The 27,398-nt window shown below is 36.3% G+C and overlaps 1 protein-coding gene across 6 annotated transcripts in view; it reads left to right on the forward strand.

Annotated features, from left to right (window-relative positions):
* Positions 1 to 27,398, forward strand: part of UBR5 (ubiquitin protein ligase E3 component n-recognin 5) — a 137,882-nt gene that overhangs the window by 104,524 nt on the left and 5,960 nt on the right. For 3 of the 6 annotated variants that reach the window (XM_032858564.1, XM_032858562.1, XM_032858559.1), the window contains exons 35-57: positions 1,491 to 1,614; positions 2,198 to 2,309; positions 3,326 to 3,457; positions 3,845 to 4,102; positions 4,661 to 4,929; positions 5,103 to 5,314; positions 8,238 to 8,468; positions 8,931 to 9,004; positions 10,204 to 10,376; positions 10,477 to 10,590; positions 11,505 to 11,725; positions 13,089 to 13,209; positions 13,303 to 13,407; positions 16,138 to 16,381; positions 17,819 to 17,930; positions 18,505 to 18,649; positions 19,528 to 19,658; positions 21,013 to 21,073; positions 23,095 to 23,270; positions 23,486 to 23,570; positions 24,841 to 24,996; positions 25,485 to 25,598; positions 27,144 to 27,288. In XM_032858564.1, the coding sequence (XP_032714455.1) occupies positions 1,491 to 1,614; positions 2,198 to 2,309; positions 3,326 to 3,457; positions 3,845 to 4,102; positions 4,661 to 4,929; positions 5,103 to 5,314; positions 8,238 to 8,468; positions 8,931 to 9,004; positions 10,204 to 10,376; positions 10,477 to 10,590; positions 11,505 to 11,725; positions 13,089 to 13,209; positions 13,303 to 13,407; positions 16,138 to 16,381; positions 17,819 to 17,930; positions 18,505 to 18,649; positions 19,528 to 19,658; positions 21,013 to 21,073; positions 23,095 to 23,270; positions 23,486 to 23,570; positions 24,841 to 24,996; positions 25,485 to 25,598; positions 27,144 to 27,288 (3,515 nt within the window). The remainder of the gene's footprint in view (positions 1 to 1,490; positions 1,615 to 2,197; positions 2,310 to 3,325; positions 3,458 to 3,844; positions 4,103 to 4,660; positions 4,930 to 5,102; positions 5,315 to 8,237; positions 8,469 to 8,930; positions 9,005 to 10,203; positions 10,377 to 10,476; positions 10,591 to 11,504; positions 11,726 to 13,088; positions 13,210 to 13,302; positions 13,408 to 16,137; positions 16,382 to 17,818; positions 17,931 to 18,504; positions 18,650 to 19,527; positions 19,659 to 21,012; positions 21,074 to 23,094; positions 23,271 to 23,485; positions 23,571 to 24,840; positions 24,997 to 25,484; positions 25,599 to 27,143; positions 27,289 to 27,398) is intronic. The other 3 variants (XM_032858560.1, XM_032858563.1, XM_032858561.1) reach the window with 2 other exon arrangements.

A 27,398-nucleotide genomic window follows, 5' to 3' on the forward strand; every position in this document is an offset into this window, starting at 1 on the left:
CTAGAAGTTCCCACAACTTAGAATATTTTTACAGCTCCTATTAGACTGGGTTTCAGGACTGTAGTTATGCCATGAAGTCTAGTGGGAAAAAAGTTGAATCACAGTATGAAGTAAACTGAAGCTCCATTTCTGAATGGGGAGTTATTAATATATTTTGGGACTTAGTACACATATACTTAGTGCATAACTCCTTTGAGGGGATGATAGACCTTGTGGATGTTCCAGGATATTTTCTTTTTAATACTAGGGACACCTGGGAGGCTCAGTCATTAAGTGTCTGCCTTCGGCTCAGGTCATGATCCTAGGGTCCTGGGATTGAGCCCCACATCTGGCTTTCTGCTCCGTCGGAAGCCTGCTTCTCCCTCTCCCACTCCCCCTGCTTGTGTTCCCTCTCACTGTCACTCTGTCTGTCAAGTAAGTAAATAAAATCTTCAAAAAAAGAAAAAGAAATACTAATTACTTGTGGCTTCACAGATGTTGACTCTTATTTTTTAATATTGGAAATCTTGAAATCTTGGGTTGGAAATACCCTTTTCATCTTTCCAGATTTTCTTTTAGCCTTCTCATATGCTTTGTAACTCACTATCTCTGAAGACCAGTTACTTAAATTTCTAGTATGAAACACCATATTTGAGACTGCTTGTGTGTTTGAAGGCAGAGTGTGTCAGTTGACTCTTCATGTGTCACTGGTTTCTCATTTCTAAGAGCAGCTGAGGTGAGGAAAGAACACTATCCATGTAAACACCTTTAAAGGTCCTTTAACCTCTTTTAGACTGTATTTCTTAATTTGTAAATAAAGGATAATAGTAGGTCACACAACCATCTTCTGATCTCTGACCTGCATTTTAAGCTGCATTTTCTCATTCTCCCCTTCCCTTTATAATGGAGGCATCTGTCCTTTCTTGGCTGTTTCCAAGGCGTAGTTTTAGGGAAGTGGAACTATTTGGCCATCCACATTTTATGATTCTCTTTTCAAATTCATACTTTCGAACTGATGTTGTTCCTCTACACACAAGTCCGTGGTTAATATACAAAGTAGGCAAGGTCAGGTCTCTTAAAAGGAGTGGATCGCTTGTAGGAAGCACACTTATTACCATGCTTCGTTGGGGAATGCTGCAGTTGGAACCTTGGAAAGTTGAGGACTGCTGGCATTGAAAGCAGCGGAGAAGGAAAAAATTTCCCGTAAAGCGTCTCAATGGGAAGGACTCCTAAAAGGATGTGCATTAACACATTTGAAATGACTTACCAAAAAGTAAAAACAGTTCTGAGATTTCTAAGTTAAATCTCTTTGGTAAAATTAATTTCTTTGGGCTTCATCTTTTCTGATATACTATAGATTAATTATTGTTGGTTTCCAAGAATGTTTAGGTCAGATTTAAAATAGCATCCTGGCAAGTGGGTCACACTGAGTGTCACTGAGAAACATAGAAAGTGTGCTGTGTGGCAGAGGGGTGGCAGCAGCACCCTCATAAGCTCCCATTTCTCCGCAGCTCCAGTCAGTCTCAGTCTTCCTACATCATCCGGAACCCCCAGCAGAGGCGCATTAGCCAGTCGCAGCCTGTTCGGGGCAGAGACGAAGAACAGGATGACATTGTTTCCGCGGATGTGGAAGAGGTGGTTGTGTAATTGTCTTCATTGTGGTAGATGAGAGGCTTTTATATGGGAGGGAAGAAGTTTTCTTAATAGTAGCTTACTACCATTGTATGTATTTGCTTCCAGGTTTTAGACTTTTGTTACATGTTCTCATCTATGGTTATAATTTTAAAAAGACTTTAATAATCCTCGATTTAGTGGATAATACAGAATTGAAACATAAGCTTATTTTTACTTAGAAAAGATATCAATGTTTAAGAAAAAAGGTTTTAGGTGCAGTGGATATGAAGGTATAGAGGATATGCATCTTCATTAGGTAAATTTTATAACTGTGGAAGTTTAAAAAACTTAGTCTGTACATAATTGTTATACTTCCAATTTTAAGGTTCTGTATATGGATAATAATTACAAACCTTAGGATATATTGATAATGATTTTGATAGCAAGTTGTCACTAGCCAATGATTTTTGAAACTCCTTAGTGTTAAAATTCTCTGTAGTTAGGGATCTTCGTATTATAGTTATTAATTGCTGTGGAGGAATACTGGTAGAGATGTGGGTTTATTATGTGCTTTGATTGTCTACAAATAAGATTCTGGATTTAGGTTGAGGTGGTGGAGGGCGTGGCTGGAGAAGAGGATCATCATGATGAACAGGAAGAACATGGGGAAGAAAATGCTGAGGCAGAGGGACAACACGATGAGCATGATGAAGACGGTATGCAGGTTATTTGAGAAATTATTCAGTATGAATAAATCAGGTACCTTTAAGGATATTAATATAGAGAAAAGCCCCATTTGATGTATAATGACTATAAAGTTCAGCATGTTTTCAATCTAGCATCTGTTTCAAAATTTTAGGAAGCAGCTGTACACATATATACACATAAATTTATGCATATATGCCTATGTATATATTTATAAATATAAAATAATATTATCTTCTTCCTCCTTTACCTTTTGGTTTTGACTTAAAAGTTTTGACTTTTCTTAAAAGCCTTTCTAGAAGTTAAAATAATCATAACTACATTAGGCAACATTTGCAAATTAGAGAAAAGGAAAAAAATGACTCATAAACCCACCCAGATGCTAATAGTTTGTATTTTTACTTTCAGTCCTCCCCTGTTCTGCCCCATTTCCATGCATGTCTTCTTAGATATTACATGTGTAATTTTTGTGCCTTTCTTTTTTCATTAACAATAATCATTTTGGCATTTTTGCTACATAGTCGTCATAACTGTTCTTACTAGTAGCCAATCGATAGACTTTTTGAGGATCTGCTTTATTGAGGTACAATTGACATACCACAAACTGCACATATTTACAGTTTGTAATTTTACATGTTTTGACATGTATATATTGTAAAATTCTAGATACATCTTTTTTAGCTTTCTTTCCCTTTTAGAATCCCTGTATATAAAACAGATGAAAATGGAGCAGTGGACCTAGCCCAGGGCTTTGCCCCTGATGGAGGGTCTCTTGCCCAACCCTTTTTTACCTTAGGCTCTGCAGAACAGATTCTGAATTGGAGTGTAATAGTCTACTGAGTACCATCATTTGCCCAGTCATTTTTCTCCTACTAAGCAGGCAGTTATGCTTATTGTAGTAGTAATCCCCCCTCTCTGCCCTTCCACCCTTCCTTTACCTTATGATATTCTGGTTTATTGGACCTTGTCTTGTTCTACAATGAGTTTGTACTTTTTCCCCCCCTTCTTATTTAAATATATTTTCTAGGGAGTGACATGGAGCTGGACTTGCTAGCAGCAGCTGAAACAGAAAGTGACAGTGAAAGTAACCATAGCAACCAAGATAACGCTAGTGGGCGTAGAAGTGTTGTTACTGCAGCAACTGCGGGCTCAGAAGCAGGTACGTTCCCTTATTTATATACAGCTTTCTTGCTTATACTAAGGCTATGTGTATACTCAGCATGAATTGGTTAAACTATACTCCTTATGATTTGCACAAGAGTGGGTCTTTTTTGTGACTTAATCCTTTTTCCCTGTGGATATTAGTGAGGAAGATATTTTAATTACTTTTTTTTTCCTTTCTCATTTTTAAAAATTGATTAATTTTAAGGTTCATTTAGAACAGTTGTTTTGTAATTAAACTATCTTAATGAGTTTTGTAGACTATTAAGACTATAGCCTGGTGTTCTGTTTAATATATGTTTATTTTCCTGAATAAGTGAGTACACTGTACTTTTAAATATCAACAAACTGACAGTGGTTTCGGTTTTCAAAATAAAAAATTTAGGTGCGAGCAGTGTTCCTGCCTTCTTTTCTGAAGATGATTCACAATCAAATGACTCAAGTGATTCTGATAGCAGCAGTAGTCAGAGTGACGACATAGAACAGGAGACCTTTATGCTTGATGAGCCATTAGAGAGAACCACAAATAGTTCCCACGCCAATGGCGCTGCTCAAGCTCCCCGGTCCATGCAGTGGGCTGTCCGCAACACGCAGCATCAGCGGGCGGCCAGCACAGCCCCTTCCAGCACATCCACGCCAGCAGGCAAGTCGGAAGACTTTGTATTCTTGAAAGACTTAAATAGGTTTTTAAAATTACGTATGTTTATCTAGCCCAGTTAAGTAGTTTCATAATAGTTCTTCATTGTTTTGCTGGGTTCAAGTACAAAAAGTATTTACATATGCTTATATCAAGATTTCTCAGTGTCTGTACCATTGCTACTTTGGGCTGGATAATCCTTTATTTGTGATTGTGCATTGTAGTATGTTTAGCAGTATCGTTGACCTCTATGCACCAGATGCCAGTAGCAACACCACCTCCCACACCCCCTCATGACAACCAAAAATGCCTGTAGATGTCAAATGTCCCCTGTTTGGGGGCGGCAGGGAATAGCAGAATTGTCTCTGGTTGAGAACATTATAGTAATTCTTGTCCCCCTCATCATTGCCCTCCCTAATTTAGTGTGGTTTAAGAAAAAGTTTTTTGTTCAGTTGCCACATTTGCCAGTGCAGTTGATCTTTTAGCTTATTTAAATGTATACAGTGCTAGAGAAACACAATTAGCATCTGACAACTTGTTGTGGTTGTCCTTTTTTCTTTATAGCAAGTTCAGCGGGTTTGATTTATATTGATCCTTCAAATTTACGCCGGAGTGGTACCATCAGCACGAGTGCTGCAGCTGCGGCAGCTGCTTTGGAAGCTAGCAATGCCAGCAGCTACTTAACATCTGCAAGCAGTTTAGCCAGGGCTTACAGCATTGTTATCAGACAAATCTCGGACTTGATGGGCCTTATTCCTAAGTATAATCACCTAGTGTACTCTCAGATTCCAGCAGCTGTGAAATTGACTTACCAAGATGCAGTAAACTTACAGGTATGAAAACATTGAAAAGTTACTCATTCAAATAAATATTTTGGCTGATCATTTATGAGAATTCCAGTATAATGGGAATTAATGTTACAAATATTTAAATGTTTACATAATACTAGTATATCAAATTTAACTTTATTTGGATAGTTTTAACTATTTTAGTTTGGTCTTCATAGAACTATGTAGAAGAAAAGCTTATTCCCACTTGGAACTGGATGGTCAGTATTATGGATTCTACTGAAGCTCAATTACGTTATGGTTCTGCATTAGCATCTGCTGGTGATCCGGGGCATCCAAATCATCCTCTTCATGCTTCTCAGAATTCAGCTCGAAGAGAAAGGATGACTGCACGAGAAGAGGCTAGTTTACGAACCCTGGAAGGCAGACGGTATGAAATGCTTCATATATGCTTGTATGTTTAGACAGAACCCTTATGTATGTCCTAGAAAGCTAGAGCTTTTAGATTGCTGTTACATAAGACCTCAGTCTGTTTTGTTTGAAGGAGGGAGATATCTTGTGTTACTTGTTTTTAAATTGTTGTGTAGTTGAAGCAAAATAAGTTAGTTCTAATCCAAGCTAATTTTAAAAAATTCATTGAGATTGTAGGAATCTGATGCTGAATACTTCTCATTTTGAAGTAGTTGATCTACATCCTTGTGTCCTTTGACCATGGAATATGAATGCATGTTGTACTCGGGAAGAGGAGAGAGTGTGCAGTTACCAAAGCTGCTCTTTGATTCCCTCAAATTTCTTTTTTCTACATCTACCAGTTTGTTGAATTGTATTTAAGTATATTTATGTATTTGGTATTTTTTTTAAGGTTTTACTTATTTATTTTAGATAGGGTGAGCACATGCAAGAGAGTTGAGTAGGGGCAGAGGGAGAGAATCTTCAAGCAAACCCCTTCTGAGCAGAGTCTGGTACAGGGCTTGATCTCATGACCTTGGGATCATGACCTGAGCCAAAATCAGGAGTCAGACGTTTAACCAGTTGAGCCACCCAACAGTTTTCTTTCTGTTTAGTTATAAAATGAACTTTTTCAGGGCTAGGAATTAGCCCAAAATTGAATACTAGAGTCACGAGGCAGTGCTATATAGTGAAAGTACCCCATACCTGAAGTCACAGTCCTAGGATTTGGTTCTATTTTTGGCTTAGGCAAAACAACCTTGCTGTTTATATTTAGGGAGGAAGACAAGGGGCTTAGGAGACTGCTCAGGAACCTTATCAAGATATGGTTGGAGTCTACAGTTGAAAAGTAATAGTTATTTAGGACAAGTGAAGGCCAGGAAGGTGGAGAGAAAGAAACACTGAAATCATACAGAATTACAGCCTTGTTGAAGGGTGGAGCAGGAGGAGGCAGAATTTACACGTAGACTTTGATTCTGAATAAACTAATAGGAAATTTAAGAGAAAAATCTAAAGGAGTATAGAATGGACATACTTGATTTACTGAGAACTGGGAGAGGATTTGGTGGAAACGTCTAGAATACAAAACTGAATGCTTGGCAGAGAGATCTGGACTACTTGGGAGGCCTCTGCTTTCTTGTCCTGGGAAGCCTGCTCCACAAAAAGATACAAACATTGTCTTTGTTAGGCAAGTTCCTCCCTGAAGAATAGAGTTCTGATAATAGATCTTGATTGGGAACAGGGGTCTCCCTTTATTTCACTGTAGTTCTCATTCTAATAGAATACCCTTATTGAGAGAGAATTCACATCCTGCACAGTTCACCCATTTAAGTGTACAGTTCCATACTTGTGAGTATTTTCAGAGCTATGCAGTTAATCGCATCATCACAATTAATTTTTGGATATTTTTTATCATCTCCACGAGAATATTAGTAGTCATGTTCGATTTTCCTCTACCTTCCCACCCTAAGCAACCACTGATCTACACTCTTTCTCTGTAGTGTTGCCTATTCTGGACATTTCAAATAGGGAATCATACAGTATGTGGTATTCTGTGCCTGGCTTCTTTTATCTAGCATGATGGTTTTAAGGTTCGTCCAGGTTTAGCATTATCAGTCAATACATGACTTCCTAGTAGTATTTCATTGTATGGATGTGCCACATTTTTTTTTTTTTTAATCCATAAGTTGGGTTTTTCAACCCTTTTGGCTCTTGTGAATAAAGCAGCTGTGAATATTTGTGTACAGGTTTTTGTATAGACATGTTTTCAGTCACCTTGGGTAAATACGTAATGGTGGAATTGTTAGATCATACGGTAATTCTCTCTGTCAACCTTTTGAGGAGCTGCCAGACTTTCCCAGAGTGGTTGTGCTGTTACACATTCCCAATAGCAGTGTATGAGGTTTCTAATTTCTCTGTCTTGTGGCTAACACTTGTTACTTTTTTCTTGTAGCCATCCTAGTGGTTATGAAGTGGTAGGTCATTGTGGTTTCAATTTGCGTTTCCCTAATGGCTAAATAAATGATGAGCATTGTTTCATGGTCTTATCGGTCATTTGTATATCTTTGGGGAGACGTCTGTTTAGATTCTTTGCCCGTTTTTTAATTGGCTTGTCTTTTTTTGTTAGTGAGTTGTATGAGTTGCTTATATTTTCTGAATATAAGTTCCTTATCAGATTCATGACTTTCAGAAATTTTGTCCCATCCTATGTGTGTTTTCATTTTTTTGATGGTGTTCTTTGAACATGTTTTTAATTTTGGATAAAGTCTCAACGCTGTGTGTGTTTTCTTGTTGCTTGTGTCTTAGTGTCATGTTAGGCAGTAGTTCTCAGCATGTAATTCCTCAGAATAGCAACAACAACATCACCTAGGAGCTTGTTAGAAATACAAAATTTGGCGGCCCTGCTCCAAATCTACTAAATTTTATGGAGATGGGGTCATAGTTTGTCTCAACAAGCCCTCCAGGAGATTTTGATAAGACCCTGAAGTTTGAGAACCATTGTCTTTAGGGAAGAAATTCCTTTCTCTTCCAAAGGACACGAGAAATCCTTTCCTGAATAAAAGCACAGGATAGTGGGGCACCTGAGTGGCTCAGTCATTTAAGTGTTTGACTCTTAATTTTAGCTCAGGTCTTGATCTCGGGGTCCTGAGAGTCCTGTGTTGGGTTCTGAGCTTAGCAGGGAGTCTGCTTGGCTTCTTTCTCTGCCTCTGCTCACCACCCCCTGCCGTCCCCCCTCTAAAATAAATAAATCTTTAAAAAAAAAAAAATCATTAGAGGACCATGTATGGCTAATGAGTTTTGATTTATGGATACCCTTAGTTCCTAATTTTGAATATTTATGATGTTGGTAACTTTCACATTTGTGTCCTTTTTAAAAAGACTTTAATTTCTTTTTCCTCCTCCAGACGTGCTACATTGCTTAGCGCCCGTCAAGGAATGATGTCTGCCCGAGGGGACTTCCTAAATTACGCTCTGTCTTTAATGCGGTCTCATAATGATGAGCATTCTGATGTTCTTCCAGTTTTGGATGTTTGCTCACTGAAGCATGTGGCATATGTTTTTCAAGCCCTTATATATTGGATTAAAGCAATGAATCAGCAAACAACATTGGATACGCCTCAACTGGAACGCAAAAGGTACCCATACTTGCCATGAGGTTGGTTTAGGAAATACTTAATTGCTAAAAATGGTCTCTATCAGTTTTGTTCAATTTTTGGAGCGAGGAGAACAGTGTTGCAAAAGAGAAATAGTATAGGAACATTTCATGTGGGAAAGAGGGCTTGAGTATCCATAGCTACTACTCATTTAAAACAGGAAACCTGAGAATCCACTTAAGCTTTATGTTTGATGTAGTTGTCATGTTTTCTATTAGAGTTTGTGTAAGTACTCACTATTTCTTACTGTGATTATCCTTTTTCTTTTGAACCTCTTTTGTAATTGCTATACATTTGGCTGGTCAGTCTACCATTGCCAGAGTCTAAAACTTGATCACAATGTTTGAAATTGACTAGATACTTAACTGATTTCTTCAGTGTTTTTTGCTTATAGTTCCCATCATCTCTGCTCCATACTTCATGTAAAAACTTATCTTTTTAAAGGACGCGAGAACTCTTGGAACTGGGTATTGATAATGAAGATTCAGAACATGAAAATGATGATGACACCAATCAAAGTTAGTGTACAGAAAATCTGCTAATCTACTTCAAGAAATGGCTGCCTCAGTATTTCCCCTTCAAGCTTTTTAACTTCATTATTTTCTGTCTGGGTGGGAATTTCTCTTTTCTTCTCTATGTCCCATTTCTTGAATTTTCTGTCCATTTTCCCTTATATATCCTTGAGATCTTTGCTTCATAAATAAGGATGAATTAAAGAAGCGTTACGAACTTTTTAACAGTCAATATTTTTTCTATTTTATCTTTGTATCCTTTGTGTTTTAGTCTTATGTTTACCTTTATTTTTAAGTGTGTAAGTATAGCATTTTTAAAAATCTTAAGAGAACCTTTATTAATGCTGATGCAAAATAGGTTTAGTCAAGACAATGAGAAATACCCATTATAACTCTCGAATATCAAAACGTAATTACGAGTTAATGCAATAAAAAGAAAATATTCCAAACTGAAGAAATTTTGGGATCTTCTGCAGTCTCTTTTTAGTTTTTAGCTATTATTTCAAGTGGAATTAAAAATTTTTTGAAGTGGGGTCAAATAGCCTGTCTTCTTCCCTATTTCTTGTTAACAGTTAGAACCCTTATTCAGCCCGGGGAAAGACAACTGATCTAACTGCTGCTGTTTGAAAACCCAGCCATAGCTCAGTATTTTCATAGCGTACCGTACACTGTCCAGTTTTACTCTATTAAGGGGAGACGGTGTTCTTCTGCTGACTTACTGTTGAGATGAATGAGGCATCCAGACATTTTTGTCTTGTAGAGAAAGAATTTTTGTAAGCACATGTTCAAATCTCTGCTCCAGACCATCTCCTCCTTTTAGAGTCATTAGTGAGCCATGTCCTGAATAGGCTTAGGAAGCTAGCTCTATTCAGGTTTGAATCCCTCGTGAGAGAAAGCGTTGGGAAATGTTTGTCCAGTACAGAAATGGAACACTATTTGTTACTGCTAATACTTTAAGTATTTTTTTGTCATGTTAAAGTACACATAATAGAATTTACCATTGTAACCACTTTAAATTGCTAATATTTTAAATTTTCACCTAAAAATATTATCAGAATTTTAGACAGTTATTTTTGGTTTTGGGGTGACATTAAAATTTCATGAAGAGGTTACAGGAATTTTGGATTGAAAGATTGAGATTCTTTTACCCTTCCCTGGTAATTAATACTTTCTACAAAACAAACACTTTATCTCTTTACATTTAGGTGCTACTTTGAATGATAAGGATGAGGACTCTCTTCCTGCAGAAACGGGTCAAAACCATCCATTTTTCCGACGCTCAGACTCCATGACGTTCCTTGGATGTATACCCCCAAATCCATTTGAAGTGCCTCTGGCTGAAGCGATCCCCTTGGCCGATCAGCCACATCTGTTGCAGGTGAGTTAGATAAACTAGTCTTACAAGGTTTCTTTTTAAGTGACTCTATTTTTTTTTTTAAGTGTTCAGTGTAACTAGAATATTTCTGTTAAAATTGCAGCCAAACGCTAGAAAGGAGGATCTTTTTGGCCGTCCAAGTCAGGGTCTTTATTCTTCATCTGCCAGTAGTGGGAAGTGCTTAATGGAGGTTACAGTGGATAGAAACTGCCTTGAGGTAAGATAGTAAAAATCTCCACAATATAATATTTGTGAATGAGAACTTGTCCCAGTATCTCGAGTTTTGGAAATGCATTATTCCAGGATATTGTATTGCCTCAAATAATGGAAATATCAGAAATTCCTGCCTTATGACATAATTCCATATTATTTCATAACTCCGTCAGTGTTACCATCCTGCTTTAAGACTAACTTATTTTAGGTCAGTGACTTCATCTGTGAAATGGCAGTTTCATTATGTGTTTGGCCTGTTTCACAGAGTTGAATGATGTAATGCTGCTGGAAATTAAATCTTTATATGTGTAATGCATATGTATATATATCGTATATATGAATATCTGTCATATTGGCTTCAAACTTTTTGGCTGTAGAATATGAATAAATAAAGTAGAATTATTCAACAGGTCATTATTAATATCTACTAGGTGCGGTCTCAGTCTTTATAACCATGTTGGATAGAAAGCATTTTTATCCTGATTTTACGGGTAAAAAATTGAGGCTTGCAGAGATGACATTTCTTGTCATTTCTTGTGGGAATGTCTGTTGTTATACAACTAGTTAGATAGTAGATCTAGTTTTTAGATAAAAGCCTTATTTGAGAGCCTAAAATTACGCAGTCTGTACTATTTCTCAAATAAAAACATAACATTTTTAAGAGCAGAATTTTCTTTATTATCTGAGTGATAAAAGAATGCAATCCTGCAAATACTGAAAATACATAGGACAATAAAGTAACCACTGGTATTATAAAGAATCCTTGAAAAGTTCTCAGGCTGCATCTTTGTTGTTGAAGCGCTAGAAAGGAATTACTTAACTTCCATGTAATTTCTGTGGAGTTATAGTAAGTTCTTGAAAAGGAAATCTAGTCAGTTTTTTTTCTAATGCCTAACTTCTATATGTAAAAATTCATAGGTTCTCCCAACTAAAATGTCTTATGCTGCCAATTTGAAAAATGTAATGAACATGCAAAATCGACAAAAAAAGGAAGGGGAAGAACAGAATGTGGTGCCAGAAGAAGCTGAAAGTTCAAAACCAGGGCCATCTGCTCACGATCTTGCAGCACAATTGAAAAGCAGTTTACTAGCAGAAATAGGACTGACTGAAAGTGAAGGCCCACCTCTTACATCTTTCAGGTATTTACTAAGTGGAGATCGTTTTCCTGTAACATTACTTTATCGGTATTATAATTCTTGGAAGAATTTTTATTTAGGGATTTTATAATTTTATTTCATTTGTATGTAAATAATAGAATTAAATGTTATCTTATTTCTTTGTGTTCCTGATTTATAATCAGATATTTAAATATTTGCGCTTTCTGGATTTTGGGGGTGACTATATAGTCATTGATTGTCATTCTAATTTTCTCTTCACGTTACTGAGGAAATTCTAAGGCTCTGTTTTGTTTTTTTTTTTAATGTTCAGTACTGAGTTAAAGTGTGTCCATGTCAAATTGCCAGTTACAGTCGTGTTACCAGCGGCTCAACAAAGGAAAACCCTGTGAATGACTGTAGAGTTTTGTAGATTTGTGACTCTCATACTTGCTTGGGCTCCTATGCCAGGTTCACAGTTGGTTATTATCTTGTAAGAAAGAGGTGGGTTCTTTGATTTCCCAGTAAAAATTGCTAGTGCACACTGTGGCTCAGTATGACTAATCTTAAATGATTTGTTGAGTACAAATGGTTTACAGAATATCAAACAATTATTTTTGCTTAGGAAACTATATACTATTTTATATACACAGTCCAACAACCATAAAAGGCAAGGAAGAAATGTGGACTGGGGGTGGGGGCAAGCTTTTTGGAGACATTATGGCCTGAGCTGAGATGATTAGACTATGTAGAAGCAAACCACTGAAGGAGAGAAGAATTGGAGGTAAGGAGATAAAGTAGAAAGCTGTTACTCTAGTTCAGGCTAGTGGTAAAGGGGCTAAAAAAGAATATTGCCTTTGTGTATGGATAGGAAATCTTGGAAAGAGAAGCTTATGAAGGACTTAATCACTCTGGAGGAACGGGAAAGACACATTAAAATTTGTTTCAAGTTTGTGCCATAGGGAAATAGGTGGTACTACTGAAAAAAAAAGCAAGAGGCAGTGTCATTGAAGTGAAGAGGCCTTATTCCGTTTTCCTGTGTTGAGTTGGACATGTATGTCATTGACATGGATATATTTAACACAGTGGAAATTCTGGTCTGTTGTGAAAATCTGAACTGGAGAGGGATCTAGGAGGCACCCAAATGGAGAGGCATGATGGACTTTAGGGAGAAGAGGTAAAATTGAAGATGAAGGTAGGCAGCTGGGATATGTATCCTTATATAAAGGACAGAAGGAATAATGGAATAAAAATGAGAAGTTCTGTGAGGAATGAGTAGTTACAGAAAAATTCTGTTAGAGAGGATGTGGTTTGAAAAGACCAAGAAAATTACTGTCATTGACCCCAAATCAGGGAATCTTTATAGTTGGCTTAATTACTTCCCACTCTCCCCTTAAACCTCTTGCAGGCCACAGTGTAGCTTCATGGGAATGGTTATTTCCCACGATATGCTGTTAGGACGTTGGCGCCTTTCTTTGGAACTATTTGGCAGGGTTTTCATGGAAGATGTTGGAGCAGAACCTGGATCAGTATGTATTTTAAGCACTTTTAATTCTGTTCTGCTTCATAAGAATTTATGTCAGAGAATAATTTTGTCATGCCTTTTTTTTTTTTTTTTAAAGATCCTAACTGAATTGGGTGGTTTTGAGGTAAAAGAATCAAAATTCCGTAGAGAAATGGAAAAACTGAGGAATCAGCAGTCAAGAGATTTATCACTAGAGGTAAAGGTATTTAGATTTTCTTATACTATACATATAGTGTGCCATTTATATGAAGTTTAAAAACAAAAAATCTTGTTTAGGGATATGTTTTATATAATTAAAAACTTAATAAATGGTAATCACCATATTTAGAGTAGTAGTTATCTCTGGCAGTTGGTTTCCTAACATCTTCTCTTGATCAGTGAGTATTTTCAGTTTTTGTTTTTGTTTTTTTAACATTTTTGATGTCCTTTATTCCATTAAGGTTATTGTATTCTGTTGATGCTCAGATTGTTTCTTTGGCTAGTGGGAGTCCTGAGTCCTCTTTGGCTCCTTGGTCCTTTTGACAGGACTCCAACAATCTTTGATAACTTCTTTACTTTTTGGTATGTCTCATCTTGTGTATTTCTTGTCACAGATCTTAAATCAACCATTTCTTTAAGGTTCCTTTTAGTAGGAAAAGTATTTTGAGATTATAATCTGGACTGTAGGGTTGCTCATTGCCTACTAAGTCGGTCATGGTTTCTAGGTCTGTTCAATGGATAGAGCTAGGAAATTTTCCTTTAAGAAAAAGAGAAATGATACTAAGTATATACTTGATATTTCCAATTCCAATTTAAGATTTAGGATCACATAATTGTTTTATTTCCACCTCTTAGTCTTTACCTCCCTTCTTCCAAACCATACATCCCAACTTCCCAACAACACTAAGAAAATTACTCATTTGCTTTTACTCACAGCATATACACAGCAGTCTTAGAATCACAACATCAACATTACCACCCCAAAATGATTATTGAAAATAGCTTAAGATTTATTTGCGTTATTTGGCCTTCCAATTAGAGATATAGTCACATTGCTTCAAGTCACCTGAAACAATTTTTGTGTGGTTTTGCTACTAATCTGCATACAATCAGGGCCTTTTGTTTAATTTTGCTTTTAACTTTTAGGGATTGCTTTCTCGCCTTTTCTTGGTTTGGTTTTGTCATTAATGTAAAACATCTAAATAATGCAAGGCCAACCCTAGAGAAAAAGTTATATTTAGGGAAATCTGGTTTCTTGTCATTAATGTAAAATATCTACAGTAGTGCAAGGACAACTCTACAGAAGAAGTTACATTTAGGGAAATCTGGTTTCTATTTCTGTCTCTTTTACCATGCGCCCACCTTTCCCCTTCAGGTTTTTTTTTTGTTTGTTTGTTTGTTTTTAATTGTCTTCCTTTTTAAAAAAAACTGTAATCATGCATGTGTGTGTATGTATTCATTACCCATCTCTCTCCCCTACTCCAGACCCCCGAGTGTGCTCTACATTTTACTCCATCTTGCTTTTCCCAGTTAACAGTATATCCCAGAGGTAAAGCCATTGCTGTGTAGAGCAGTGTTCGCCTTCCTTTTACAGCTGCTTTGTCTTAGTAATGCATTTTATGGTTGTATCACAGGTTTTTTGGTGGTGGTGGTGTGGGTTTTCGTTTTTGTTTTTTTTGATTAAAGATTTTATTTATTTGAGAGAGAGAGACCGAGATCGTGACAGAGGGCAAAGGTGGGGAGGAGAGGGAGAAGCAGGCTCCCTGCTGAGCAGGGTACCCAAAGCTGTGCTTACTCCTAGGACCCTGGGATCATGGCCTGAGCAGAACGCAGACGCTTAACCAACTGAGCCACCCAGGCGCCCCACCAATCTCCTACTGATAGACATTTGGGTTTATTTCTAATCTTTTGCAGTTATGAATAGTGGTGTGTGTTTTTCTTTTTGGCTAGTATGTTGTCTTTGAGATAGATTCTTAGACATAGAAAGGCATATGTATATATAATTTTGGCAAATATTTCTGCATGGTGGTTCTGTACTTTTGCACTTGCAACATTAATATGAGATGCCTCTGTAGTCATGCCAGCAGTTTGTCAAATGTTTAGATTTTTGCCAATCTATAGGTAAGAAATGGCGTTCTGTGTAGTTTGAATTTGCATTTCTTTTATTATGAGCAAAGTTAAAGATTGTTTCATATATTTATTACTTTTCTATGAACTTTTATATCTTGCCCATTTTCTTCTGTTGTTTTTTTCCTCAAATTTTTAAGGTTCTTTAGAAGCACATTATCTTATAGTGCTTTGAATATATAGCTTTGTAACAGAAGACACTCACCAATCATTTTCCCAGCTCGTCATTTTTCTTTTACTTGTCGTTTTCTGTCACGAAAGAAATATATCTGTGTTTTCTAGTATATGCTGTTTTTTTTTTATTTGTGTTTGATTTTAAAACACACTTTTTATTTACTTGGAATTATCTTGGTATATTCCAAAATTGAACAAATGGCTGTTTTCCAACAGACTTACTAAGAAAATGTTAGATTGAGTTGCATTCCATTATCCGGATTTAATGCAAGACATTTTTAAATGCTTTAGAATGTTTTTTATTTGGGACTGGGGTGGCTTAGTCTATTAAGCATCCAAATCGTGATTTCGGCACAGGTCATGATCTCAGGGTCGTGAGATTTGAGCCCTGTGCAATACTGAGCCCAGTGCAGAGCCTGCTTAAGATGGTCTGTCTCCATCTGCACCCGCCCACACCCTCATGTTCACTTTCCTTTTTTCTCTCTCAAAAAAAAAAGTTTTAAATTTGGAATATATGCTCCCGAGAACCCAGATTATTTTGTAGTTAAACTCTCAACGAGAAACTAAAACTACAGTTTTATATTGTATATATAGAAAAATTTCAAGGTGGTTTCTAATACTGACTTTACTACTTTCTGGTGCATTTTAATAGGTTGATCGGGATCGAGATCTTCTCATTCAGCAGACCATGAGGCAGCTAAACAATCACTTTGGTCGAAGATGTGCTACCACACCAATGGCTGTACACAGAGTAAAAGTCACATTTAAGGATGAGCCAGGAGAGGGCAGTGGTGTAGCACGAAGTTTTTATACCGCCATTGCACAAGCATTTTTGTCAAATGAAAAACTGCCAAATTTAGATTGTATCCAAAATGCTAACAAAGGCACTCATACAAGTAAGTGTACTCTACAGATAACAAGCATCATAAAAATTATTTCAATGGATGAAATTGGTAAAGGGGATTGAGAGGAGAAAACAGATTCTTCTTTCATTAAAACAACTATAATCACAGTTCTAAGTATTTATAATGGGAGAACTTTTAGTGTCCATTCGCATTTTTATACAATTTTTTTCTAGATTAATGATTTAATCTTGTTTAAACTACTCTAATCAACAGTTCATCACTGCTCTTTTACTGCCCCACCTATTTTCATAAATGTGACTGCAGTAGTGAGTTTCTCATCTCAGTTGTTACATGTTTGGGGAGTGGGAAGTTGTAAGCTCTACAATAATAGAAAAAAATCAGTGAGCACATTACAGATTTCCACCACCCTGTATTTAATTAGCACAGATGGTTAAGAAAATACTGTTCTCTAGAGCAGTGCTATTCAGAGTACAATTTGCAGAGTTGCTACCAGTCCCCAGTGAAATAAGGAGCTCGTAAGCAAATGTAAATTGGTTGACTGTATTACTAACTTTACTGTATAATTTAGCAAGACTTTGTTTTTTTGGTAATAAGATTTTCTTTTTAATATCCTGGCTCAAGTTGTACCTCCTTGAGGACCAGTACTTAGGGATTAGGATTCTTAGCTAATTTTCAAATTAAAAAAAAAAAAATCTGTGAAAATTACAAATGCCTTTAAAGTAGGTTGTAATTAGGGATTCATGCAGGAATTGTCATTGTGTAGGTGGATAATTCAGGCGGAGGGAATTACTAAGAAAATCCTTTATTTTACCTAGGCTTTAGTGATACTGTATTGAGGTTCTGTAAACTGCCATCATAGAGGCTGAATGAGCTCCAAGAAGGATTGAGGATGAAAAGATGTGCGGAGTACTCTAGCCTTTCATCATTAGTTTTACCATTTGACTTTCCGTAGTCTTATAATAAAAAGAAATCGGCAGATGTGAATGAGGGAACCTGGGAAGTTGTAGCATTTCAGAATAAACTTTTCTGCACTCTCTTTAGGAAACCATACTTTGGCTTATTATGCTCAACGTTTTGAAAATAGTAATAGCTAATGTTTTAGGTGTCTATAAATGCTTAATGCCCAAAACTAAGAATAAAGAAAATAGATAGGACTCTAATCACATAAGAAGTCTCATCATTATTTATGGTGAAACTAACAGCCCCAGTTGCTACATATTATTTCACAGTTGTGACACAATTCATGACTGAGTGAATACTTATTATGCCAGGTACATTCTATACAGTTAACCCCCAACCTTCAAACCAGAGGGACAATCAGAGAAAGGCATTAACACAAATGCTAAGAGAGATAACCTTCACCTGTTAAGTTCTTATATTTGTCTTCTGTCCTCACATTGATTTTCAGAGTTAAAGTAGTTGCATTTACATGTATCTAAATAAAGTGTGTTTCACATTTTCTTCCAGGTTTAATGCAGAGATTAAGGAACAGAGGAGAGAGGGATCGGGAAAGGGAGAGAGAAAGGGAAATGAGAAGGAGTAGTGGCTTGCGAGCAGGTTCTCGGAGAGATCGAGATAGGTGAGATCATTTTGTATCTTTTACTAAATACCACCTACCACCATTTTGAATGAAATTGGAGGTAGGCGTGTAATAAGAGGGTCTCAATTATGTACTATTTTTTAGAAAAAGTTTTAACATTTGGGTAAATGAATAGTAACTGTACTATTATTAAAATATTTTGCTTTTAAAACCCTGAATATCATTCTTTCCCCAATTTGTCTTAAAATTCTATTTGTGGAAATTGTGTTATATTTAAACCTCTTAATTTTTCTCCTGTTAGGGTGGGTGGCATTTTACTTTGGACTAAAATTTCTAGGAAGTGTGGGTGAATTTTTGATTTCTGGTATTTTATGGGCTTGCTCCCTTAGACTCTTAGGATCAAATTGAACTATGCATTGCAAAGTTACAGATTTTGAAGTAACAACATCTAGAAAATCTTTATTTCCCAACCATCATCCATTAGGCATTCCACCACCTTAATCCCATAACTGGAGCTACCTATATGTTCTGGTTTTTCATCTTTGTTACCAGTGGTGCTGATGTTTTTTGCAGACAAGGGAAATAAGATATAATAGCTTTGTTCTTCCTACAGAGACTTCAGAAGGCAGCTTTCCATTGATACTAGGCCCTTCCGACCAGCCTCTGAAGGGAATCCTAGTGATGATCCTGACCCTCTGCCGGCACATCGTCAGGCGCTTGGAGAGAGACTTTATCCTCGTGTACAAGCAATGCAGCCAGTATGTATGCTGCACTTAGCTTCCTCATAACTGACTCTGCCATTTTTGTTGTTTGAATTAAAGTTGGCGTTGTAAAAATGTTAGCTACTTTCAAGTCCTGTGGTTGAGGACTATAGTAAAAAGAAAGCTTAAGAGGGAAAGCAGCAAAATTTGCTGGAGGGTAGCTTGAAGGAGTTTTGTTTTTTCTACCGGTGCTAAGTTGGCATTCTACCTAATAAGTTCCTTGTGTGCTTAAGTAATTATCTGTGCATTTAATTTGTACCTTTATTTGGAAGCAGACTAATCTGTTAAATTGTAGCTAGGACATACTGCAAATAATCTACGTTATTGCTGTTAAGTATTGCCAGATTTTTATATTGAATGTTCTGTTAAAGGTTTTTTTCCTATATTATGAAACAAACTAGTTGTGTTTGTTTTCCTTTATACATGACTTACATGTATGTTACAGCAAGAGAAAATAAAACAGAAAACCAGCTATAGTTCTTTCAGTAAACCCTTAGCCTTAATTATAGTCTTCTTTCTTCTCCCTCTTTCCCTTCTTTCCTCCCATTCTTTTCTTCTACCCTACATGAAAGAAAGGTTTCTGGCTCTCTGAGGGGGATAAATGGAAACTGAGTATTTGTATGTTTATTCATAGATAGCAGAAATCTTAAAAGGCTTGTCATACAAATTTTAAACTAGCTTTAACAAGACTTTGAAAGTCCTCTTTAATTAAGCTTCCAGTTTAATAAAATACCTTAGCTAGTTTAGAAATTTTTTTCATTTTCCAAAGGTCTTATATTTTCTTCTTCTTTTGAGGGTGGGGCGGCTAAACGATTGTTGATGTAGACAAGAGGTTTCAGAGAGTAAGGGCAACTAACTTTGTTTGTTGTTTACAGGCATTTGCAAGTAAAATCACTGGTATGCTGTTGGAATTATCCCCAGCTCAGCTGCTTCTCCTTCTAGCAAGTGAAGATTCTCTGAGGGCAAGAGTGGATGAAGCCATGGAACTCATTATAGCACATGGACGGTAATGTATATAATTGGGAAGGCATTTCAGTTTAAATATCAACTACTTTATTTTTAGGATGTAGGTACTACCATATCTTAAAATTTATACTATGAAGTACACAACTTCAAGTGGTTTTATAAGAGATGGCTTAAAATCCGTGAGTGAGACAGTTGAGTTTTGCATGTATTAGAAAGTTAGAATTTTAGCAGTGACTTAGGTTCTAAAAATCTTTTATATACCTAATATTTAGAAATAACTTGTAAAAAGTACATCCCAAATTCTCTACCAGAATACCCCTAATGGCAGAAGCCAGAAATCTCAAGGAACTGGGGTGTAGTCCCCGAGTTCTTGCCATAAGCGTGAAGTTTCTTTTAGAGCTCCTGACCTATCTTAAAAATTCACACAAATTTTTGCTTTCTGTTGTGTGATGTATTTGTTTTAATATAAAACTTAAAAATATCTAATAGTTAAATTACTCTTTTTCCAAGGTGACAAAAGTGACATCAGGAAGATAGGCCAAACTTATTCTGTGCCTTCTATCCTGAGGCTACTCTTACATGCAGTTTGAGGCTTTTTAGATGCAAATTTCTGGTCTTCCCAGTCATGATCTTGCGCAGGAATTAGATTGGATATAGTCGTAGAAATGGATAAATGGGTAGGCTAAAGCGCTGAAATGTAACAGCCACTTACCTGTCTCATAGCCTTTGAACATCCAAGCCAAAAGACTATTGCTAGAGGTTTATCTTCTTTGTTGGTAATTACTGTTTTTCTTTTCTGGGCTTTTATGTACTATTTCTTCATTCCTTTTCCCTGTCTCTGGATGTAATCAGCACCGATAGAGCTCAGCCCATTATAGAAAAGGTTACAAGGAATGTACATTTTGAAAAAAGATCTTTATATGTAAGGATTGCTAATTTAGTAGTACTTTGTGTTGAATGCAAATAATGTGTAATTTTGACTCCTTTCAGCTGGCTATGTAAAGTGAACTGTGAATTTGTATTGTAGAATAATTAAACACACTAAAGAATTTGATTCCTGTTGCAATTGCTTTCTGAACATTTTCTGTTCTTTTATAATGCTACCTGTGAGTTTAAGCTTCAGTACCCCTATGAAGCTGCATTATTTTGTTGTAAATCAGGTAGCCCTTAGCTTATTATCTTGAATCACACATATAGCACCTAATTTTTTTTGTTATATACTATTGACTTCTCTGTTCCTATAATTGCACTGACTAGTACGTGTCTTGGATATTTTTTAAAGCCTTTAATAAATGTATTTATAAATCTTTATAAATTCAAATGCATGTTTCTCTACACTAAATTCTAGAAGTCTCAATTATCTGGAATGTAAAAGGTTTTTGATTTGTTTTTAGGGAAAATGGAGCTGATAGTATCCTGGATCTTGGATTATTAGACTCCTCAGAAAAGGTACAGGTAAGAGATGTTCTGTACATGAGCTAATAAACAGCACTTGGAGCTCCAATTTAGCACAGCCTGAATTAAGCTTTAATTTTAGAGATGTCATGAATTTCTTAGTGCTTAACTCAAGGGAAGAAGTGGGTGCAAAGATGCAGAGAAAATGAGACCTGTGGAGAGGCAGTAAGGAAGGCTTTTTTAGTTCCCCAAACACTTCAGTGCCAGCCATGGTGGAGCAGACCCAATATAATCTTAACCTCTTTCACTGATTACAACTAAAAACTGAACAAAATGTGAAAGGAACCGCCTGAGTATTCTGAAAAGTAGATAGTAGCACACAGATGATAGAAGGCGGTCAAATTGATTAACAGCTAGTATGGCATTGTTTTAGGGTAGAGAGTAAAGCTGATCTCTTTAACTCTGGTCTTAGTTGGGAAATAGAGAAGGCTTTGAGAACTGAGCTGTAGTATTGTCCAGGTCCCACACTTTCTATGGTGCATATGCAGGGCAGACCCAAAAAATAAAAGGCTTTGAAAATCTGTTTTTGGAACCATTGTGCACAGATGGTGAGACTTCCAATCTGAATCTAACCAGAGTGATTGCCTGCTAAACCCCAAAACATCAACATTCTCCCTATCATTTTAACAAGACCCAGAGTTCACAACTTAATATTCAAAAGGCCAGGATACACTCCAAAATTACTCAATATACAAAGAACCAGACAAGACCCACCAGTTCTCCTGGGTAAAGAACCAGTAGATGCTAACTTTAAGATGATCTACTTGTTGGAATTATCAAAGACTTTATCTCATATTCTAGGAGATGGGGGTATCTTTATCTGATAGAATATGAGATAAAGTTAAGCACTAGTGAACTGAATGAAAGAGGTTCATAGCAGAGAAATAGAAACTGTAAAAGAGAACCAAGGGAAAAGCTTAGAATTAGAAGTACAACATCTAGGGATGCCTGGGTGGCTCAGCTTTTGGCTTTGGTCATGGTCCCAGAGTCCTGGGATCAACTCCTGCACTGGGCTCCCTGCTCAGCGGGGAGCCTGCTTCCCCTGCTGCACGCGCTCTCTCTCTCTCAAATAAATAAATAAAATCTTTAAGAAAAATGTTTAAGAAGTACAACTTTTCTAAAAGAAAAAATTCAGTAGATAGGTCAATAACTCAATGAAGAGGATAGGAAAGTGTCAGTTTGAAGACAGAAATTATCTAAAGAACAGAGAGAAGATTTTGAACAAGGGAACAATTTCAGGAATCTGTGGGACCATAATGAAAGATCAGACATCCGTGTCATTGAAAGCACCTGGACGAAGAGGAGAGACTACTGCAGGAGAATATTTGAAGAAATAGCAGCCGCGAGAACTTCCCACATTTGGTACCAAGATTTATAGATTCAAGGTGGTCAATGAACCCTAAATAGGAAAACTATGTCTATATGTATTATAATTGAACTGCTGTAAAACTAAACAAAGAACAGTGCTTTACATATAGAGAAAGTGTGATTTGAAGGACAGTGGATTTCTCATCAGAAAGGTATGAGCCAGAAGACAATGGTTCATCATTCTTATATCCAGCAAAAGTATCTTTAAGGAATTAAGGTGAAAGAAGCTACCAGTTTCATTAGTGATTTTAAATGGACAGAGAATTTAAAGATTTAATAGGCATGAGCTTTATATAAGTACCACAGTTCTGAAAAGATGAATTAAAAAATTTACATTTAAATGTAAACATTGCTTTACCTACCTGACTTCCCTTTGAGTGATTTTAGACAACTAGTTCATATGTTTTGTTTTTAAAATCAGCCTTGGGGTGTGCCTGGGTGACTCGGTTGGTAAAGTGTCCAACTCTTGATTTTGGCTCAGGTCATGGTCTCGGGTCCTGAGGTTGAGCCCTGCATCAGGCTTTACACTCAGTGCAAACTCTGCTTGTCCCTGTCTCTCCCTACCCCCCTTGCATGCACGTGTGCTCTCTCTCAAATAAATAAAAGCTTAAAAAAAAAAAAACTTGGGACTTAACCTGATACTCTATTATTAGGAAAACCGAAAGCGTCACGGCTCTAGTCGAAGTGTTGTAGATATGGATTTAGACGATACAGACGATGGTGACGATAATGCCCCTTTGTTTTACCAACCTGGAAAAAGAGGATTTTATACTCCAAGGCCTGGCAAAAACACAGAAGCAAGGTTGAATTGTTTCAGAAACATTGGCAGGTAAAATAACGCTAATCTTAAATTTTTTAACAATTTCAGTTTGAGATTTTCTAAAACAATCGTTTTTAAAATGTGTATATGTTCTTCATACTGATTAGAAATAAGGCTGTAGAATTCTCAAAATACTGTGTGTATATTATATATGTATGTGTGGGGTTATATGTGTTTTAGAATTATTTTCAAATTTAAATATATTTCCCTGTTTTTATTTTTAGGATTCTTGGACTATGTCTGTTACAGAATGAACTATGTCCTATTACATTGAATAGACATGTAATTAAAGTGTTGCTTGGTAGGAAAGTAAGTGATTTTAATGAACCTAACTGCTTTTACAATTGCAAAAATTTCCTTTTATAGCCATTATAAAGCATTTTCAAACATTTAATGACATGGGAAAAAAAAATCTCAATACATGCAGGAATGGGTGACACTGGTGGGTTTGGGGGTGTCTGACAGACCTGGATCTTGATGCAGACAAATCCCCTCACACCTATGGCATATTTTCCCATTTGCAAAATGGTAAAACTGTAGTGCCTGGTAAGTGCTCAATAGATTTTAACTGTTATTATTTGTTCAAACAGGTGGTAGAAGTAGAAGTAGTATTTTATTGAAAAGAGTGTTGTTGGCTTCAAAAATATATGTAAGATGTGCAGGAGGGAGAGGGGACAAAAGAATGTGAGAAAATACAGCATAGCATGCTTGATATTTATCTCTGAGTGGTAGAATTAGCATAATTTCTTTATTGCTTCGAAGTCTGACTGCCTGCACATTCTTTTTATATGGGGAAGGGGGAGACCACATCCTTTAAAATTTATGTATAATACTAATTATGCAACTTCTGATTTAAAACACAACTGCCAGTGTTCCTAAAGGTATTAAAAAGAAATTACTTGACACAAAACAATGAAATATTGTAGTCTTTGCCAGCGAATGATACGAATTAACATTGTTCAAACCCACAGATGAATAGTTTTCTATTCATATCATATAAATGTGTATGTACATTTGTATGCATGTACACATGTAATGATGTAAACTCTGACCCTATTGAATTCTTAAAGTATTCCAGCAAAAATGTTCTTGTGCAAAGAAGAACTGGATTTAAAGCTCAGCCACAGCTCAGAAATGTTGATGCATTGAGCCTTTTTAACACGGTTTGGGGAGAAGATGGAATCAAATAGATTCAAGTTTAACCCAATGATAGGACCTTCAATAAGTTACTGAATTCCTTTGAGCATCAGATTCGTCATCTAGAATAATCTATATTTTTTTATTATAATCAAGACTAAATAGGATGTATATACTAAGGACCCGCTGCTCAGCATAATCACTGTTTAATAAAAAGTGCAGGTTTTTGCAAATTATTTTGGAACTTAAATTTCTCCACTATTGGCTTTAAGTTTTTTTCAAAATATAGCTTACTGTATTTTGAAAGTTAATTATCAGAGTCAAAGATTAACATTTTACCTCTTCAAATCGATTATATTTAGTGGAATATTCTTTATATCTTCAAATTAAATAAAATTCAGTAAAGATATTTCATAATTGTTTCATATGATTATTTTCTTAGGTCAATTGGCATGATTTTGCTTTTTTTGATCCTGTGATGTATGAGAGTTTACGGCAACTTATCCTCGCTTCTCAGAGTTCAGATGCTGATGCTGTTTTCTCTGCAATGGATTTGGCATTTGCAATTGACTTGTGTAAAGAAGAGGGTGGAGGACAGGTAAAGCAAATATATAATTTTCTGATTCTGGCAAGATAATTTGGTTAGTTTGTTTTGCTTCTATAGAAACAATTTAGATGGGGACAGAACAAGAGACACACAAAAACATACAGAGAAAAACCACAGTACATATTTGGACAGGTACCCAGAGATGGAGAGTTAATGAGACAGACTGAAAGGTAGAAGAGTTTTTTGTACTTTTTTTTTTTTTTTTTTTTTTTTTATCTCTTTTATATTTTTTAGATATATTTTTTTTTTTTTTTTTTTTTTTTTTTTTTTTGCATCTCTTAGATACTTGTCAGATACAGAATTATCTTACTTTTTTTAACCTTTTTTTTTTTTTTTAAGTTTTAAAGACATTGGAGGGTAGGCAGAGGGAGAGAGAAACTCTTAAATAGACTCTGCGCACTAAGTGTAGAGCCAGACACAGGGCTCAATCTGACTACCCTGAGATCACTTTTAAATAGCAATGCAAAATTTTTTTACAGGTTGAACTTATTCCTAATGGTGTAAATATACCAGTGACTCCCCAGAATGTGTATGAGTATGTGCGGAAATATGCAGAACATAGAATGTTGGTAGTTGCAGAACAGCCATTACACGTGAGTACTTTCTAGAAAGTGTTCTTTGATCTGATCAGGCTCTTTGTGTCTTCATGTGTGGTAAACTAGTTCAGAGTATATTCAGCTTGCCTACCAAAGGTTAAAACTTTTAAACCAAACTAATTTATGTACAATGTAAATTATACCTGACTCCAGACCAAGCACTCTTTTTTCAGTAAAACTATTTGGAAAAACCATGTAATCATCCAAAAGTCAATTTGGTGAGTAAAGTTCAGAAAGGATTCTTGTGGAACTGAAATGACTACTGCTTTGGGGTCCTGTGACCACCCATGTCTAGGTGACCAACTAGAAGGATTCCAAGGCAATTATAGTCATGGCTTATTATAGCAAAAAGACTCAGCAAAGGAAAAGGTACATGAGACCAAGTCTGGAGGAATGTAGGTGCAGCCTTCTGAAGTTCTCTCAGGCTGTGGGCTGTCACAAAGAACATACTTCTTTCCTTTAGAGTGAATTATAGAAATACATGTACAGTGTTTGTGCTTAGAGAAGCCTGCTTAAGAGTTGCCGCCTAGGTTTTTCTTTTTCTTTTTCTTTTTTTTCCCCCGGAGGCCAGTCCTGTAAGCATTTTCTTCCTATGCATCCAGCCACGATTACTGAAATTCAGACTCTTAGAGGAAATTCATCATAAATCACACTGTTCGCACAAATAGTCTAGGCAAGCTAATGCAGCAGGGTTCACTGCTCCACACATTCAGAATAGCTGTATCAGTAAAGCCAAGTTTCCAGATGCCAGCCAAGGATCCTAGTGAGGGCTTCTAAAGGGCAGCATCAGGCCTGCTGTGTTTGTCAAAAAGATTTTGTTTGTTTGTTAAAAAGAGAGAGTATGCAGAGGGCGAAGCAGGCTCCCCACTGAGCAAGAAGTCCATTGGCGGGGACTCCAACCCAGGACCCTGGGATCATGACCTAAGCCAAAGGCAAATACTCAACCGACTGAGCCACCAGGTGTCCCTTGTCAAGTGTTCTAATTTCCTGTGCTGCGAATAATTGTGCAGGTTCTGAAGTCATACTGTCAGGATTCAAGTCATGGCTATAATACTCCTTAACGTTATATGACATTAGCAAACTGCTTAAGTGCTTTGTGCCTTGGCTCCCTTCTTTGCAAAATGAGGATAGAATTAAATGCATTAATAATGTAAGGTGCTTAGAACAGTTCTTGGCACATTGTAATTTCTCAGTAAGGTTCTAGATTTCAGGGATGTGACCGGATAGCATGTCTGACACATTGAAGATATTTTTACTTAATGACTAGCCTCTTATTAACATAATTAAATTATGGTCAGTTAAATCCTGTAAAACAATACTATTTCACTTTCGAACCTGTAGCCTGTTCATGCTGCCTTTTTTCCCCCCTCTGCCTCTTTTGAATCTATTAAATTCAAAATACAGAATTTAATTTTTCTTTCTGGCTTAAAATGAGAACTAGTATTCTTAGTCTAAAATTAGATATTGGGATTTAACAGTAATGCTACATGGAAAATAAAGTACCGAGACTAATAAAAAGGTAATTTTTAAAATATTCTATAGGCAATGAGGAAAGGTCTACTGGATGTGCTTCCAAAAAATTCATTAGAGGATTTAACAGCAGAAGATTTTAGGCTTTTGGTAAATGGCTGTGGTGAAGTTAATGTGCAGATGTTGATCAGTTTCACTTCTTTCAATGATGAATCAGGTATGAAATTTTTTTAATGTTTAAGGAATAAAATAGATGTATTTATGGGGCTTAGAAATGTTATGTTACTCAGATGTTTAAAAGTTTTTTGGCTACATTTTTAAGATACA

Source organism: Lontra canadensis, unplaced genomic scaffold, assembly GCF_010015895.1.
Source record: "Lontra canadensis isolate GAN:19392208 unplaced genomic scaffold, GSC_riverotter_1.0 scaffold15, whole genome shotgun sequence".
In the NCBI taxonomy this organism is placed as follows: domain Eukaryota; kingdom Metazoa; phylum Chordata; class Mammalia; order Carnivora; family Mustelidae; genus Lontra; species Lontra canadensis.